A 12,739-nucleotide genomic window follows, 5' to 3' on the forward strand; every position below is an offset into this window, starting at 1 on the left:
CCCTATCAATTCAGTGTCAAAAATCAAGACTTCAGAACGGGCAATATTCTTTCCTATTTGTTTTTGTCTGTTTTTCACAAGCCTGTATATCTAGTCCTTAGCCAACATGTGAAACCCAGTATTGTCCTTTGCTACTGAAGCCCTTTTTATTTAATGCCCAACACTCTGTATTTGCAGAGACTGTATTCTACAAACCTTGGTTGCAACAAGTGTGTGCTTCCACTACTCTATCATCATGATCCCGTCTGCCTTTTTTTCTTTTTTTACCCCTGATACTTCCAAAACAGATGTCTACACATGAAAGGTTCTCTAAATCAATTTTCTTTACCATCCCGATGCTGAATTTGAACTTCAGTAAGCTGTTTTCACCAAATGCCCCGAATGGCTTCCCTGTGATTGTCAGACTCTTTGTGTAAACAAGTAATGGAACAGTAAAGTAGCTTATGAGTGGTATCTATATTAAACCTGCATTGTATACTGTATTTACTACACTTTAGTTGTATGTACATGCAGTAATTTAGTTCACCTAAACACTTGGCTAACTTTGACTTGTCCACGTCTCTTACAAGTAAAAGGCCATCATATCTGTGAAGTCTTTAAGAGGGATGTGTCAAGTGTCTGTTTTCTAAAGTGTTAATGATTTCAAATCTTCCATCCCCTCACTGGCTCCTCCAGTGACACAGCTAGTGTTTTACTTCCACTCTGCTTCCCCACTTTGTCCTCCAGGGCTGGCATGATTGGCTAGTGTCAGGAGGAAGGGCACATTAGCCTGAATGCAAACTGTCACTTGAGCGACGAACAGCAGTTGGCCTATATTATAGCAGCAGAGGGGTGCTGGCAGGGCCAATTTGAGGCATAGAAGAGAGTGCTGTAATTACTCAACAGATACATTTGCAGAAAAAAAAATGTTTTTTTGTTGTTGTTTTTATTTAAGTTTGTGTTATTTTTCACCTGACAGATGGTAAAAAAAAATCATCATCTATGCAGACAAGACATGCAAGTTATCAGAAGACAGTTCCATGTAATCCAAGTATTCAGATGTGTGGCTTTAAAGGTTTTAATCTGTATTAGACTGCTTTCTTAGTTTAAAACAATAAAGCCAGAATTCCCCACAAGAGAGACTAAATAAGACACCGACTACTAATAGCTCCCCAGACCTTTGTTTCAAAAATGTCAGAATTATCCAATTGTTAATAGTAGGTTTGCAGCTCCAACTGAAAATGTCAAATTACTCAAAATGTTCTAATTATCTCTTAGGTAATCAATGCTATTGAGCAGGATTATCGTTTGCCACCACCCATGGACTGCCCCAGCGCCTTGCACCAACTGATGCTGGACTGCTGGCAGAAAGATCGCAACGTGCGACCTCGCTTTGCAGATATTGTCAGCACCCTCGACAAAATGATCCGCAACCCCACCAGCCTAAAATCTGTAGCCAACATCCCTGCTGTGTGAGTAAAGCAATTCACTGCACACACACGCACACAAATACACCCTTGATATTAAAAATGCTTTTCATCTGTTTATGTGCACCAAGTTCCCACACACAATCTGCACAAGCTAGCTTACTACTTGTGTTTATTTTTATCACCTCATAAAATAGTAATGGTCTTATTACTGTTGATTGCATCAAACTTGAACTTTTCCCTTGCTGCTTTTCTTTCCGCCCGTTGAATCCTGATACTTTCAGGGAGTTTCACTCGAGTCATAGCCATTCAATAATAAGGCAAACACATTATGAAAGTGTGTAGAAACAATTTATAAACAAAACGGAGACATTTGGAATACATTTTGCTTTCAGAAAAAAGGTTGTATTAGTTTATTATTAAAAGAATAGACTTTTTCCCCGATTTTAGTATTTCACATTTGGTACAATATATGCACTATAAAAATAAATTTTATAGGGCACTAAATATCAGATATTTGTAAAATTATTTTAGTACTGCTTATTAGTTTGAAAATATGATATTTAATAAATGGATTAAATTTCTAATTGGCTACAATATCTTGGTAAAAAAGTCTCGACCTCATCATCATTTGGATAAGACTTTGACTGCAGAGGAAAATAAATTTTATTCTCAATCATGCCATCATGTGCATTGATGCAGCAGAGAATGGAAGGGTGGATATTTATTTTATAAATGGGTGTACTGTGATTTATTGTATCAACTCAGTGAAAGCTATGGACAAGTTAAAAACTGTCCTAAGACTTCAGGCTTAGGATAGTTTCTTAGGATACAATGTACAAACATACAAATGCAATAAATATTAAATGCAAATATTAAATTCTTAAACATTTCAATCAGGTTAAATTAACCATAATTTAAATAAACAAAAAGAATATCAATCATATTTCAAACTAATCAATGTAAAGTTGAAATCAAAGTTCACTTCCAAAATATAAATCAAGAAAAAGAAAATAAATTAACTCAAATACTCAAGCAAAGTGGGGAAAAGAAAAAAAATAAGTAAATGAAATAAGTATACTGCGCAATATCAACTTAAATGTAGCTACATCCCATTTCAATAAATTCCATTGCAAAAGTGCCAGAGCTTGCACAAAACCAACAATCATGTTACCTTTGGGCAGAGAGTGGGGCGCACTAGACTGCGATCAGCCGTGACAATCTTGGTGACGGCCCAGGTAACAACGCCAACAGTTCTAATAAAACAACCTCCAATGAGCAATCAAGCAGAAATTTCATGCTAAAGCAGTACTGCTATCATACAAACAAACTCACCAAAGGATCAAATCAGTAGATGCAAAGATTTTGATGAATTGTTAGGAAGACGCCAAACAGCCAGCCACAATCACAATGGAACAGGTGATGTAGTTCAAACTGTGCGCTGGAGGCGGGGCTTTAAATAAGTTGCAGAGTTTTGGGCGAAACAGGAAGTGGGCCCGCAAAAATAAAAGTCTTGACTAATTGGCAATTAGTCAACCACTTTGCTGGGATAAATTTAAAAGTGTTTCTACTATTTCATTAAGATTACATGCTTTAATCATGAATTTATTCTTATTTTTCATTTTCTGTATGGGGATAGACCAGATGAGGAAAAAGACTGGAAAAAAATAGGATTTGAATTACTTTCATTTTTTTGTCCAAAAATGATCTTTCTTTAGATAATTTTTCTGAGTATGTAGTTTTTTTTAAAGTTGCTAGAAATTCTGTAAGATTCTTTGTTGAAAACTTTGACTTACGTTTTCATAAGTATTTAATTGATCAGATTATATCAGGTTGTTTGATCCCTGTACAACAGTGACTGGATATAGTTTTTTCCTTCCCTTCACCTTCTACACAGATTCTGTGAATCTCTGGTTTGACTGAGCTACTGAGGGTCAGCGAGAAACTTAAAGCTATTTGTTTTGGCATTGTGATTTGGCTGGCTGCCATGTTGCCTAGGTGAACTCCCAGCTATGTGTCAGACTGAGGTTTTGCATTAGGGCATGCTCTTACTCTTAGGTCTTTAAGGTTTTGGGACAACTTCCCACAGCCATAATGAGCCTTTTCGTATAAATAGCACTGGCCAGATGATGGGTGGCATGTTACCTAACATTTTTAGTTTTTCATTTTTGTTCTCTTTCAAATATTTTCAGGTAGATAGATCCACTGGAAACACGCTACTGGCTGTTTTTTGCTTGTGTCTTTTCATATACACCTACACAAATAAGAACCCCTCAGTTACTCTTGTTTTCTTAAAACACTGCTCACTTAATATTGCATCAAAGTCCATTTCTCCCTCTCATCTCACCTGCTCCTTCTCGTCTCCTCCAGGCCTTCTCAGCCATTGTTGGACAGATCCATACCCGACTTCAACACCTTCAGCTCGGTAGAGGACTGGCTTGCTGCCATCAAGATGAACCAGTACAGAGACAACTTCCTCAACTCAGGCTTTACCTCCCTGCAGCTTGTGGCTCAGATGACCTCAGAGTGAGTTCACTGGCTTGTGTAAAATTAAGTATTTAAAAACCGTATGACTGTCGACAGAAAATGTGCTTACTACCTCTTGGGTTGTTCGTCGGTGTGGTTACTCAGATACCATCATTGCACTTCATAATTATCAGTGTTGTCATGAAGTAAAATTATGCCTGCATATTTATTAAAAATTGATGCTCAAGGCCTTGATGGTATTTATGAAGCCTCTTTGCAATTCCAAGCAACATGGTTAACAGACTCTTCTCCCAATTTGAATTAATTTTGTAAATTTGTTTTCTGTTAATAACCACTTGTTCCCTATTTTCAAAGTATACTTCCACATATGGTGAATGATGATAAATGTTTTTTTTTGCTGCTGATGACCTGATTATTTAACTCAGGTGTGGTGAAGAAGAGTCACATCTAAAGCCTGCAGGACATCAGCCCCTGGGGGCTGGATTTGAGGTCCCTGACTTAGCCCTTTCTCCAGTCTGTCATCGTACAGCCAGAAACTCTAATGTATTTTGTTAGGATTATATGTGACGGACATAAAATTCTATAAATTAATACATAGTAAGACACAAGTGTGGCATGCAAGAAAAATGATGACATGTTTTTGCAAATAAAAATCTGAAATGGGGTATTCCTGTTCAAAGTAGCTGAGTCTCTACCAGATTGGTTGAAGAACATCTCTGAACTACAACGTTTTCACATTTCTACAGTTTTCCAGTTGGATTTCAGTCATGGCTTAGGGCCATTCATGAATATGCTTCATTGTAGCTCTGGCTTGTGGTAGTTGAGCTGCAAGAAACTTCAAATACTTACCACCAGTTTTCCTTCAAGATTGCTCAGCTTCACTGTCCATACAGCAATTTGCTGCCACCACAAATGAAATGGGGCGTCCAGAGTGATGTCCGCTTTAAATGTACAATAGGCTAGATTTAAAGCTCAGTTATGATCCAATCTGAGCTCCAATCTGTCTCACACATTCCAGACACATTTTTTTCCAGCGGTCAGTCCAGCATCTTCAATGATGTCCAGTTCTTTTTTTTCTTTGTTTTTTTTTTTTTTCTAACCATTTCACAATAAGGAGCTGATTTGTGGACTGCATGTTTTCTACTGGTAATGGTGACAGATTCTTTCACCTAAATTGTTGATCTCCGCAACTTCTCTGTAGTTAAAGTTCGCCTTGACTGAATAAGATGCTCCTTGCTCAGCACCTACAGTTAAGGTCATGTGTTGACGTTTGCGGTTTTGCTACTTTAGTTTGAAAGTGCTTTGTAAAATATCCAAAACTTAAAATGTTATATTATTATAAAGTCATTATTTTGTAACCTACCCTTGTGTTAAATTTCTCTACAGCTTTGTCGCTCGAGCATTTATTCATTTTCATACGGTTGTCTGCTGACCAGCAAACCCCTGAGCTTTTCAAAGAACAATCGTATTTAAACTGAGATTAAATTAGTGAATAGTTAATTAATTCTGCACCTTCGAAAGACAACTTGTGGTACTGGATTTTATTCATAAGTACCAGAGTAAATGGGGTCTGATACACATACATGCCACAAAGAAGATATTTTCAAAACTATACAGGTTTCCTTCCACTTTACTATCACTACATTGTCTATCAAAAATAATCTGAATAATTGAATTGAGGCATGTGGGTGTAATATGACAATGCGTTCATGAGGTATCAAACCATTCATGAGGCATTTTAATCACATTTTATTCAAATTATCTGTTCTACGTTCAGAGTGATTGAAATTCTTTTATATATGTCTTTAAAAGAAGCTATTGGATTTCAGGGGTTTTTTTTTTCTCTCTTTGCTTGTTTCTCTCTAGGGACTTACTTAGGATAGGAGTGACCTTGGCAGGCCATCAGAAGAAAATCCTCAGTAATGTCCAGTCTATGAGGGTGCAGATGAGCCAGTCACCCACGACGATGGCATGACTACAGGGGGCGCTGTGCCATGGAACGGGCAGCATTCGGAGGTCCAACAACAGCAGCCCCCGAATGACCCCTGATCCATCGGAACGCGCCAGAGTCGAGACTATCGTCCTAATCTAAACCCCTACCATGGCAACAGGAGACCAGGGTTTGCGCAACCACATGGGAAAGGGTTGTCACATCTCACGCGATCCACCACATGCGTTCACGGTCCATACCTGGCACTTTTTTCTCCATTTATCACAAAGGAAGACAAAGACAAAATCTTGTTGTTTCCAACTATATTGGTGTCATTGTGAACCAAAATGACTACTACAATCAGACATCAGCACAGGGAACGACCTACGAATCCAGTCGTTGTGGTAAACAATTGATATTGTGCTTCTATATTATCTGGACTGAAACACGTTTAAAATGTAGACACAAGTGTGAGACATTTAGAAACCTGTGACCTGTGATCTTAACCCATACCGTTGTCAGTATGCGAGATGAAGGCGGCTTTACCTGGCGGGAAACAGGATACAGACAACAAAGACGCAACTAAAAGGAGAACTAACTAGTCGGAGAGGTATACAGGGATGTACAGAGGAGCACCAATTTCAACTTTTGCATTGTTTTTGTTTGTTTGTTTTTATTGTTTAAAAAAATTTAATACTGTATTATAAATGAACAAATTCAGAGCTTTGTTATATTTTTGTCTTTTACCATCTGTTTTATGTGTTGCCACTATAGCAAGAAGCCGCCCACTTATCTCTTAACTTAAACACTACCTGTGGAAGTCCAGTTGGAAGGCCTTGCCTAGAGGACTTTTTAACTATCTCCACCAAGAGAATATAAATATCTTTATCTCTTGCTAAATATGATTATATCTTTCATAATAAACCTTCATATTGAAGGTGTTACGTATGAATATGTATGTACAGAACTCTCTGCTTGCATTTTTGGCAAAGACATGTTGACTAGATTGTGATAGACACATGCAATGTGCAGTTTCCTGTAAATCCCTGGTTTCCTCATCACAGCTGAACAACGGACTATTGGTTCAACATCTTCATGTTTCAGGAGCACCCTGATGACTTTTCCGACTGAATCTTACCCAAGGAACTTGTAAATTGATTATTGGTAAAGAACTGTTATTGTAGAGCTGTATGAAAATTGTTGTAGGAGTTACAATATTTGGGGGAAAAAAAAAAACAATATTTTACCGGAGATCATGTTAAATGTGGGTGTACACATGCTGTCTCTTGCTGGTGAGCACTTACATGTACAGATATGTTTTATGTTCCATTTGCGTTTTTTTATATATTGCTTGTGTTGGGATTGGTCAACAGGATGAAATGCTAAATTAATTGTTGTGGCTTGGCTGACCCAAACTCATGGTAAACAGCTGCTAAGAAAACAAGGCATAAATATGCATTTGCCTTAAATTATTCTGTCCAGATAGTTTTATTTTGAGGTAAATTCTAAACATGTGCTGTAAATATCTTAGCAGGGTGAGACTTTCTATGAATTTGAAATGCATGAGAGAGCAGCTAATCAAGGCATTGGAAATCAGGGTAAATCACCATCTCTTCCTTTCACAGTGAAAATGAACATCTGGGCTGGGGTTTGCCAACAGGAACCCGGTGCCATTTCAATGAACACACAGTCTTAAATAGCCCTCAAGAGCTCGGTGCTCGCCATAAAACATGACCTCATACACGCTGATGTATTTAAGTTGCTGAGCTTATCTATTCAGCCTCACTGTAGGGGTTCACCATATGGACAGGAGAGATGAAAGCAAATGCTGTGCTGTTAAAGAGAGTTTCACACAATCATAAAGATTTGGCTGCATCACTCTCTGAGGATGGACTGAAAACTGCCTGTGAAATTTCTCCTCGTCTATAATATAGTTTAGGGGAAACAGTAATGTCTTTTTTTTTAGTCTAGCAGCAGCACCCAACAAAAAAAAAAAAAAAAAAACTTAATTAACCTTAATATTGCAGGACAGATATTTCCCCTTAACTTGCTACCATTACCATTCGTATTATTGCCAAAATAATTACCTATTAGTCATTGTTAAGCAAATAATGTTGCTTATTGTAAATCAACAATATTTAAGAGTGTCTCAATTGGCATAGGAAAGTGAATAGGTAAGCCATCTTCATCAATTCATATCAAACTACTAATGAATTATTTTTAAGTACAGCCTTCAGAATGGGAACGTATTCTGCCTCATGAAGAGCTCGTTATAGTATGATCACTATTAACACCTATAGTTTGCTGAATATTCATAATATAATTAAATCTATATTTTTGTTTTATGATGTCTTGAGGCATATATTAAACAGAGCCTGTTAAGATTAATAGTTTAAATTTTAAGCTCACAATATACTGTGTACAGACAGTACACATTATGTTGTGTACTGATTATTTTCAGTCATCAGTTTATTCTTTCATGGCTCTGGTCGTTTACAAATACATAATAATTATTTGAAGGGGGGAGAGTATTATGTAAAGTCAATTATTTTTTAGCTTCATATGATATCATATCTATTATCTAAAAATACCCAGAGTTTTGCTTTGATTCTTTCGTGCCTGTTTGAAGGATCCTTCAACCTCCTTTGGCAGCCATTTATAATGCCTAAGAGCCCATGAAAAGCTCCTCTATCCAGCTGTAGTCCTCAGCTGAGCCTATGTCTCTCAAATCACACCCTCCACTGCCACTTCCTCACACAGCTCCTTCAGACTAGCGGCAGCAGCAATTGGCAAACACCTGCTGGAACAAATTATCATGCAAATGACCTCTCAGTTCAATGCTTCTAACAAAGTTTGTAAATGATATAATGGAGTAGTGTTGTTAGGGTAATGCGCTGAAGGCAGAGTGTTGGAAAGCAGGAGCTTCTTAAAGAGACAGAAGTCAATTTCAAGGAATCACATTATGAAGTCAATTAAGTGATGTTTGATATATATATATATAGCATTTTTGTAAAAACTGAAGGTCACATAGTTTCTTGATTGTTCTACAAATTGACCCCAGGTGCCTGGGAACTATATAATACTCCCGCATTAATAATGACTAATGTGTAATTTGCAGCAAATATGTATGGTAATAAATAGAGGTTGTCAATAATTTGTGTGTAATAATAAGTATTACCAGCTTTTGTCTTGCCCCTGGGTTATTTGGGGTGTGTAATAACAAAACACCATTTATTCTATTTAGCAAATTAACTACAATCAATCCTTCCACAATTATAGTCAATATTCTCTTCTTTCTGCCCTGCACTCACTTCCGGGCGGCTCTAGTTTTCTGGCGGGGCTCCAGCTCGTTTATCCTTGGTTTAACCAAGCTGTCCAGGGCACTGTCTGGGCTGGGCTTGGCCAGTGCTGGCCAAAGAAATAGTTGGCTCCTTTCTGTAGTGGGTCCAGAGAGGTTGCAAACACCTGCTAGGACCCATGTCTGCCCTGTCTGACAGGCATATGATCAGCAATGGCGGTAGGGAAACTGATGGGGCCATTTAAATGCCCGTAAACACACAGAAACAGGAAGCCCTTTTAATGTGATTCTAAAATATGCTCCTTGGCTAAAACATGACAAAGTCTGTGCAAAGGTGGTAGAAAGAGGATGAGAGGTTGTTTGGAGGAAAGACGGTTTGCAGGGAAGAGGATGAACAGATGAAAGTCAGAATCATCCTCCTCTAGCTTGAAGTGTGGTTTATGCTGCAATATCCCTTTCATTATATAAATGCTAATTTCTTTTGTTTGGTTTGGGAATGGAAAATATTGTAATTAAGCAACTGGTTTGCCCTTTGGACATAATCAATTGCATTTTGTTTAACTCCCTAAGTCATTGATTTACTAACTAAATATAATAATATGTTCCTTAATGCAAGCTTAGATACCTTTCACTAAATCCCATCTTATCAATTTGAATGTATTAGTTTTCTATTCAGCTCAGTCATGTGTGTTTGCTTTTCAGCCCGTGAGCTTGTGAATGAGTTGGTGAATGTATTCATTATCTAACTGTGCAATTCTTTTAGCCTCATTTGCGCTGTTTGTTTTATGAAATATCTTACTCTATAGTGACACTCCAGGGTGATGAATAGAGGGATGGCTTGGAGTCCCTCTATGAAAGAAGGTTTCTACAGAAGCCATTTATCACATACTGATACAAAACACAAGAGGAGAGCTTGTTAAGCATTTCATGGTGCCGTTAAGTTGTTTGAAGAGTGGCCAACGACCCGTTTAGTTACTGGAATCATGCCTTGCGTTTATAGATCTGCTATGTTCACCTGAAAATGCCCTGACATGACTCCCAGCAAAGAATATTCTCATTAAACTGCTTCGTTTTGTTTTGTTCCACCTTCTGTTTCAGTCTGGCTTCTAAAAGATTTACACACACATAAAACACATTACTTTACATCCATAAAGATGCACACAAACACTGTGAATAAATATAAAAGAAGAAAAGTTTCTGTGGTCAGCCAGGGAGGAGGAAGATACGATGAAATGGACCTTTTCCCAAATAAAGTCTCTCTCTCTCTGGTACAGATTTAATGAGAGAAGGGATTATGAGTGCACATGTCATTATTTGTTCATTTGTGTGAGGGACAGTGGGTGTGTGTTTTGTGCATATCAAACACAGTTATGTGTACAGATGTTGTTATGTGCACAGGTACAATATTGATGAGTGAATGGTTTTCCTCTTTTTTTTTTTCATCCGTTTCTGTATAGCGCCACATGTAAATTGTGAAAAGTATGTGTCAAAAGTTTGTAAGATGTAACTTTCTGAGAACAATTGTACTAAAATGCACTTAATAAACGCCTTGGAAAACAAGTCAGTCACTTTGTCACCCTCTGATTTAATGGACAACAATTCTGTAAGTCAACAAAACAGCCGGGAGTGATTATTATCCAGTGCCACTTGTGCCAACACTGTGCTGAAGTCTGACATCAAATACTTTCATAATAGCTATCGACATAAACAGCTTTTAGTTACCGCCGTTTTGAGTGGCAGCACATGTTAAAAGCCATCAGAGACTAATAAACAATCCATCATTTGGAATATAAGCAACATCCCAGGACCCCAAGATAAATGATGGTGTCTTTGAGAAAACAAACTCGTCTAAATAGTCATCTGTGTCCTAAACGTGCAGCTTTTGAAGGGCCTCGCTTTCAGGAAACCATGTTGTTCACTAATTATGTTATTAATTAGGTATGTTAAAGAATATGGAAATGAGTCCAGGTCTCAGCATTCTGTCAAAACAGCTTTGTGACAAAGTGGTTCAGTTTATTTCAGTTGATGTTCACCACTTGTCCCTTATATTTTATCATTCACTTATTTTATAGTTGGTTATAATAATTAATGTAAACATTGCAATTTTGCTTTACTTACTATCCCGGGTTTGTTTGTGTTAGCATTATGTTGCAGGATCTATCTATGTTTAGGTTGGTTATTATTTCTGGATTGTGGGTTGAATTTGTTTCAAGGTGTATTTATTTTTTCTTTGTATTCACCATCATTTGCCCTTGTAGATCTGCAGGAGTGTGGGAGGGGCCGACCCAGTACTTCCTGATTGAGTGGCTGGATGATGTCATTGATTACCTTATTGGGTTCTACCAATTAGAGGGTTTTTCTTTTGTGTATTGCTTTGTTTGTTTTTCTTTAAAAATAATCTTTTAGAGTTATTTTGGATCATGTGACTTATTTTGCAGATAATTTCATTAGGTAGGAGTTTGTAAATTGATTTGTAGTTTTGGTGTTTCTTTGTTTAGAATTTGTTTGTTTGACCTGTTCCTTGGTGGCTGTGTCCAATTAAGCACAGGTGTGGTGCCAAATGTGTATAAAACCAGTGAGTTTTTGAATGCTGGGGGAGAAGTCTGAGAAATGACTGAATAAAAAATATAACTGGAAGAAACTGAAGCAGTGGCTGGTCCTGATTTTCTGCTCACTTCTGACCCTTGAGCCTAACCTACTTTACATTCGAATGTAAAGTAGGTTAGGTAAAGTAGAATTTACTATTCGAATGATAACATCTACCTTCATGTTAACAGAGTAATGTGCCAAACACGTCGGAAGAAAAAACATCTAAAAAAAGGCAATTTTCAGCAATCTCAACTTTGTGATGGTAACAATGTATTATGTGACGTGAAATGGTAGTGGGTTTTTTCTTACATAAGTAATTTGTTATTTCAATATATATAAAATTTGCTATTAAGCTAAATTGCTCTTTAAGATGATGTTGATGGAATAATGTGTTTTAAGATGTAGGTAACTAAGCAGAATTGGGGGGGGGAAGAGCATCACCAGGGACATTTCTTGATGCCCAGGAAGCATGATGGCTGTCTGCTGTGAGTCCTTGGACAGCAGTGTTTCTACCAGCCTGCTCCCTCTCCTAGTATTTTAATACAGAATATTGTCCTTGTGGCCAGGAGCACTATGTTAGATTTGAAGTGAGGACTGACTGTGTGCATTTGCCTTACAGACAACCACAGGCAGAAATAAGCGTTCTGCTTAATTTATACCTCATCCGCAAGTGAAAGTGTATTAGTAAAAGGAAAGTCAGGTCACTTGGTTTCACATTAAAGTCGCATGAAGTTTGAAAAGCGACTTCTCAGCAGCAAATCTTTTCCCTGATCAATAATCCCAGAGCAATCACCTGTGAGAAAGGGATTGGTGCACAGCAGGGAACTCCAACAAAAAAAAAAAAAAAAAAAAAAAAAGTATGGAGTTCGAAAAAAGAGCAATACTTTCAATGGTGTAGAGCTAAGTGTAAGAATAGAAATTTTGAAGCACAAACTGACTGAATGGTGGCAAAAAAAAGGAGGAAATAAAAAGGCAATGTCCCGATGAAAGAAAAGACATAATTTCTACAAAAACATGATTTCCAAAATC

General features: G+C 37.4%; 1 protein-coding gene across 1 annotated transcript in view; it reads left to right on the forward strand.

The window, feature by feature from the left end:
• ephb1 (EPH receptor B1) overlaps positions 1 to 10,685 on the forward strand; it is a 174,925-nt gene extending 164,240 nt beyond the window's left edge. The window contains exons 14-16 of the mRNA XM_088014682.1: positions 1,258 to 1,451; positions 3,777 to 3,932; positions 5,760 to 10,685. Coding sequence (XP_087870808.1) covers positions 1,258 to 1,451; positions 3,777 to 3,932; positions 5,760 to 5,868 — 459 coding nt within the window. The 3' untranslated portion in view covers positions 5,869 to 10,685. The remainder of the gene's footprint in view (positions 1 to 1,257; positions 1,452 to 3,776; positions 3,933 to 5,759) is intronic.
• The last annotated feature ends 2,054 nt before the right edge of the window (positions 10,686 to 12,739 follow it).

The sequence above is a fragment of the Poecilia mexicana genome, unplaced genomic scaffold (genome assembly GCF_051168715.1).
Source record: "Poecilia mexicana isolate PSO_F unplaced genomic scaffold, ASM5116871v1 scaffold_17, whole genome shotgun sequence".
Taxonomy (NCBI): domain Eukaryota; kingdom Metazoa; phylum Chordata; class Actinopteri; order Cyprinodontiformes; family Poeciliidae; genus Poecilia; species Poecilia mexicana.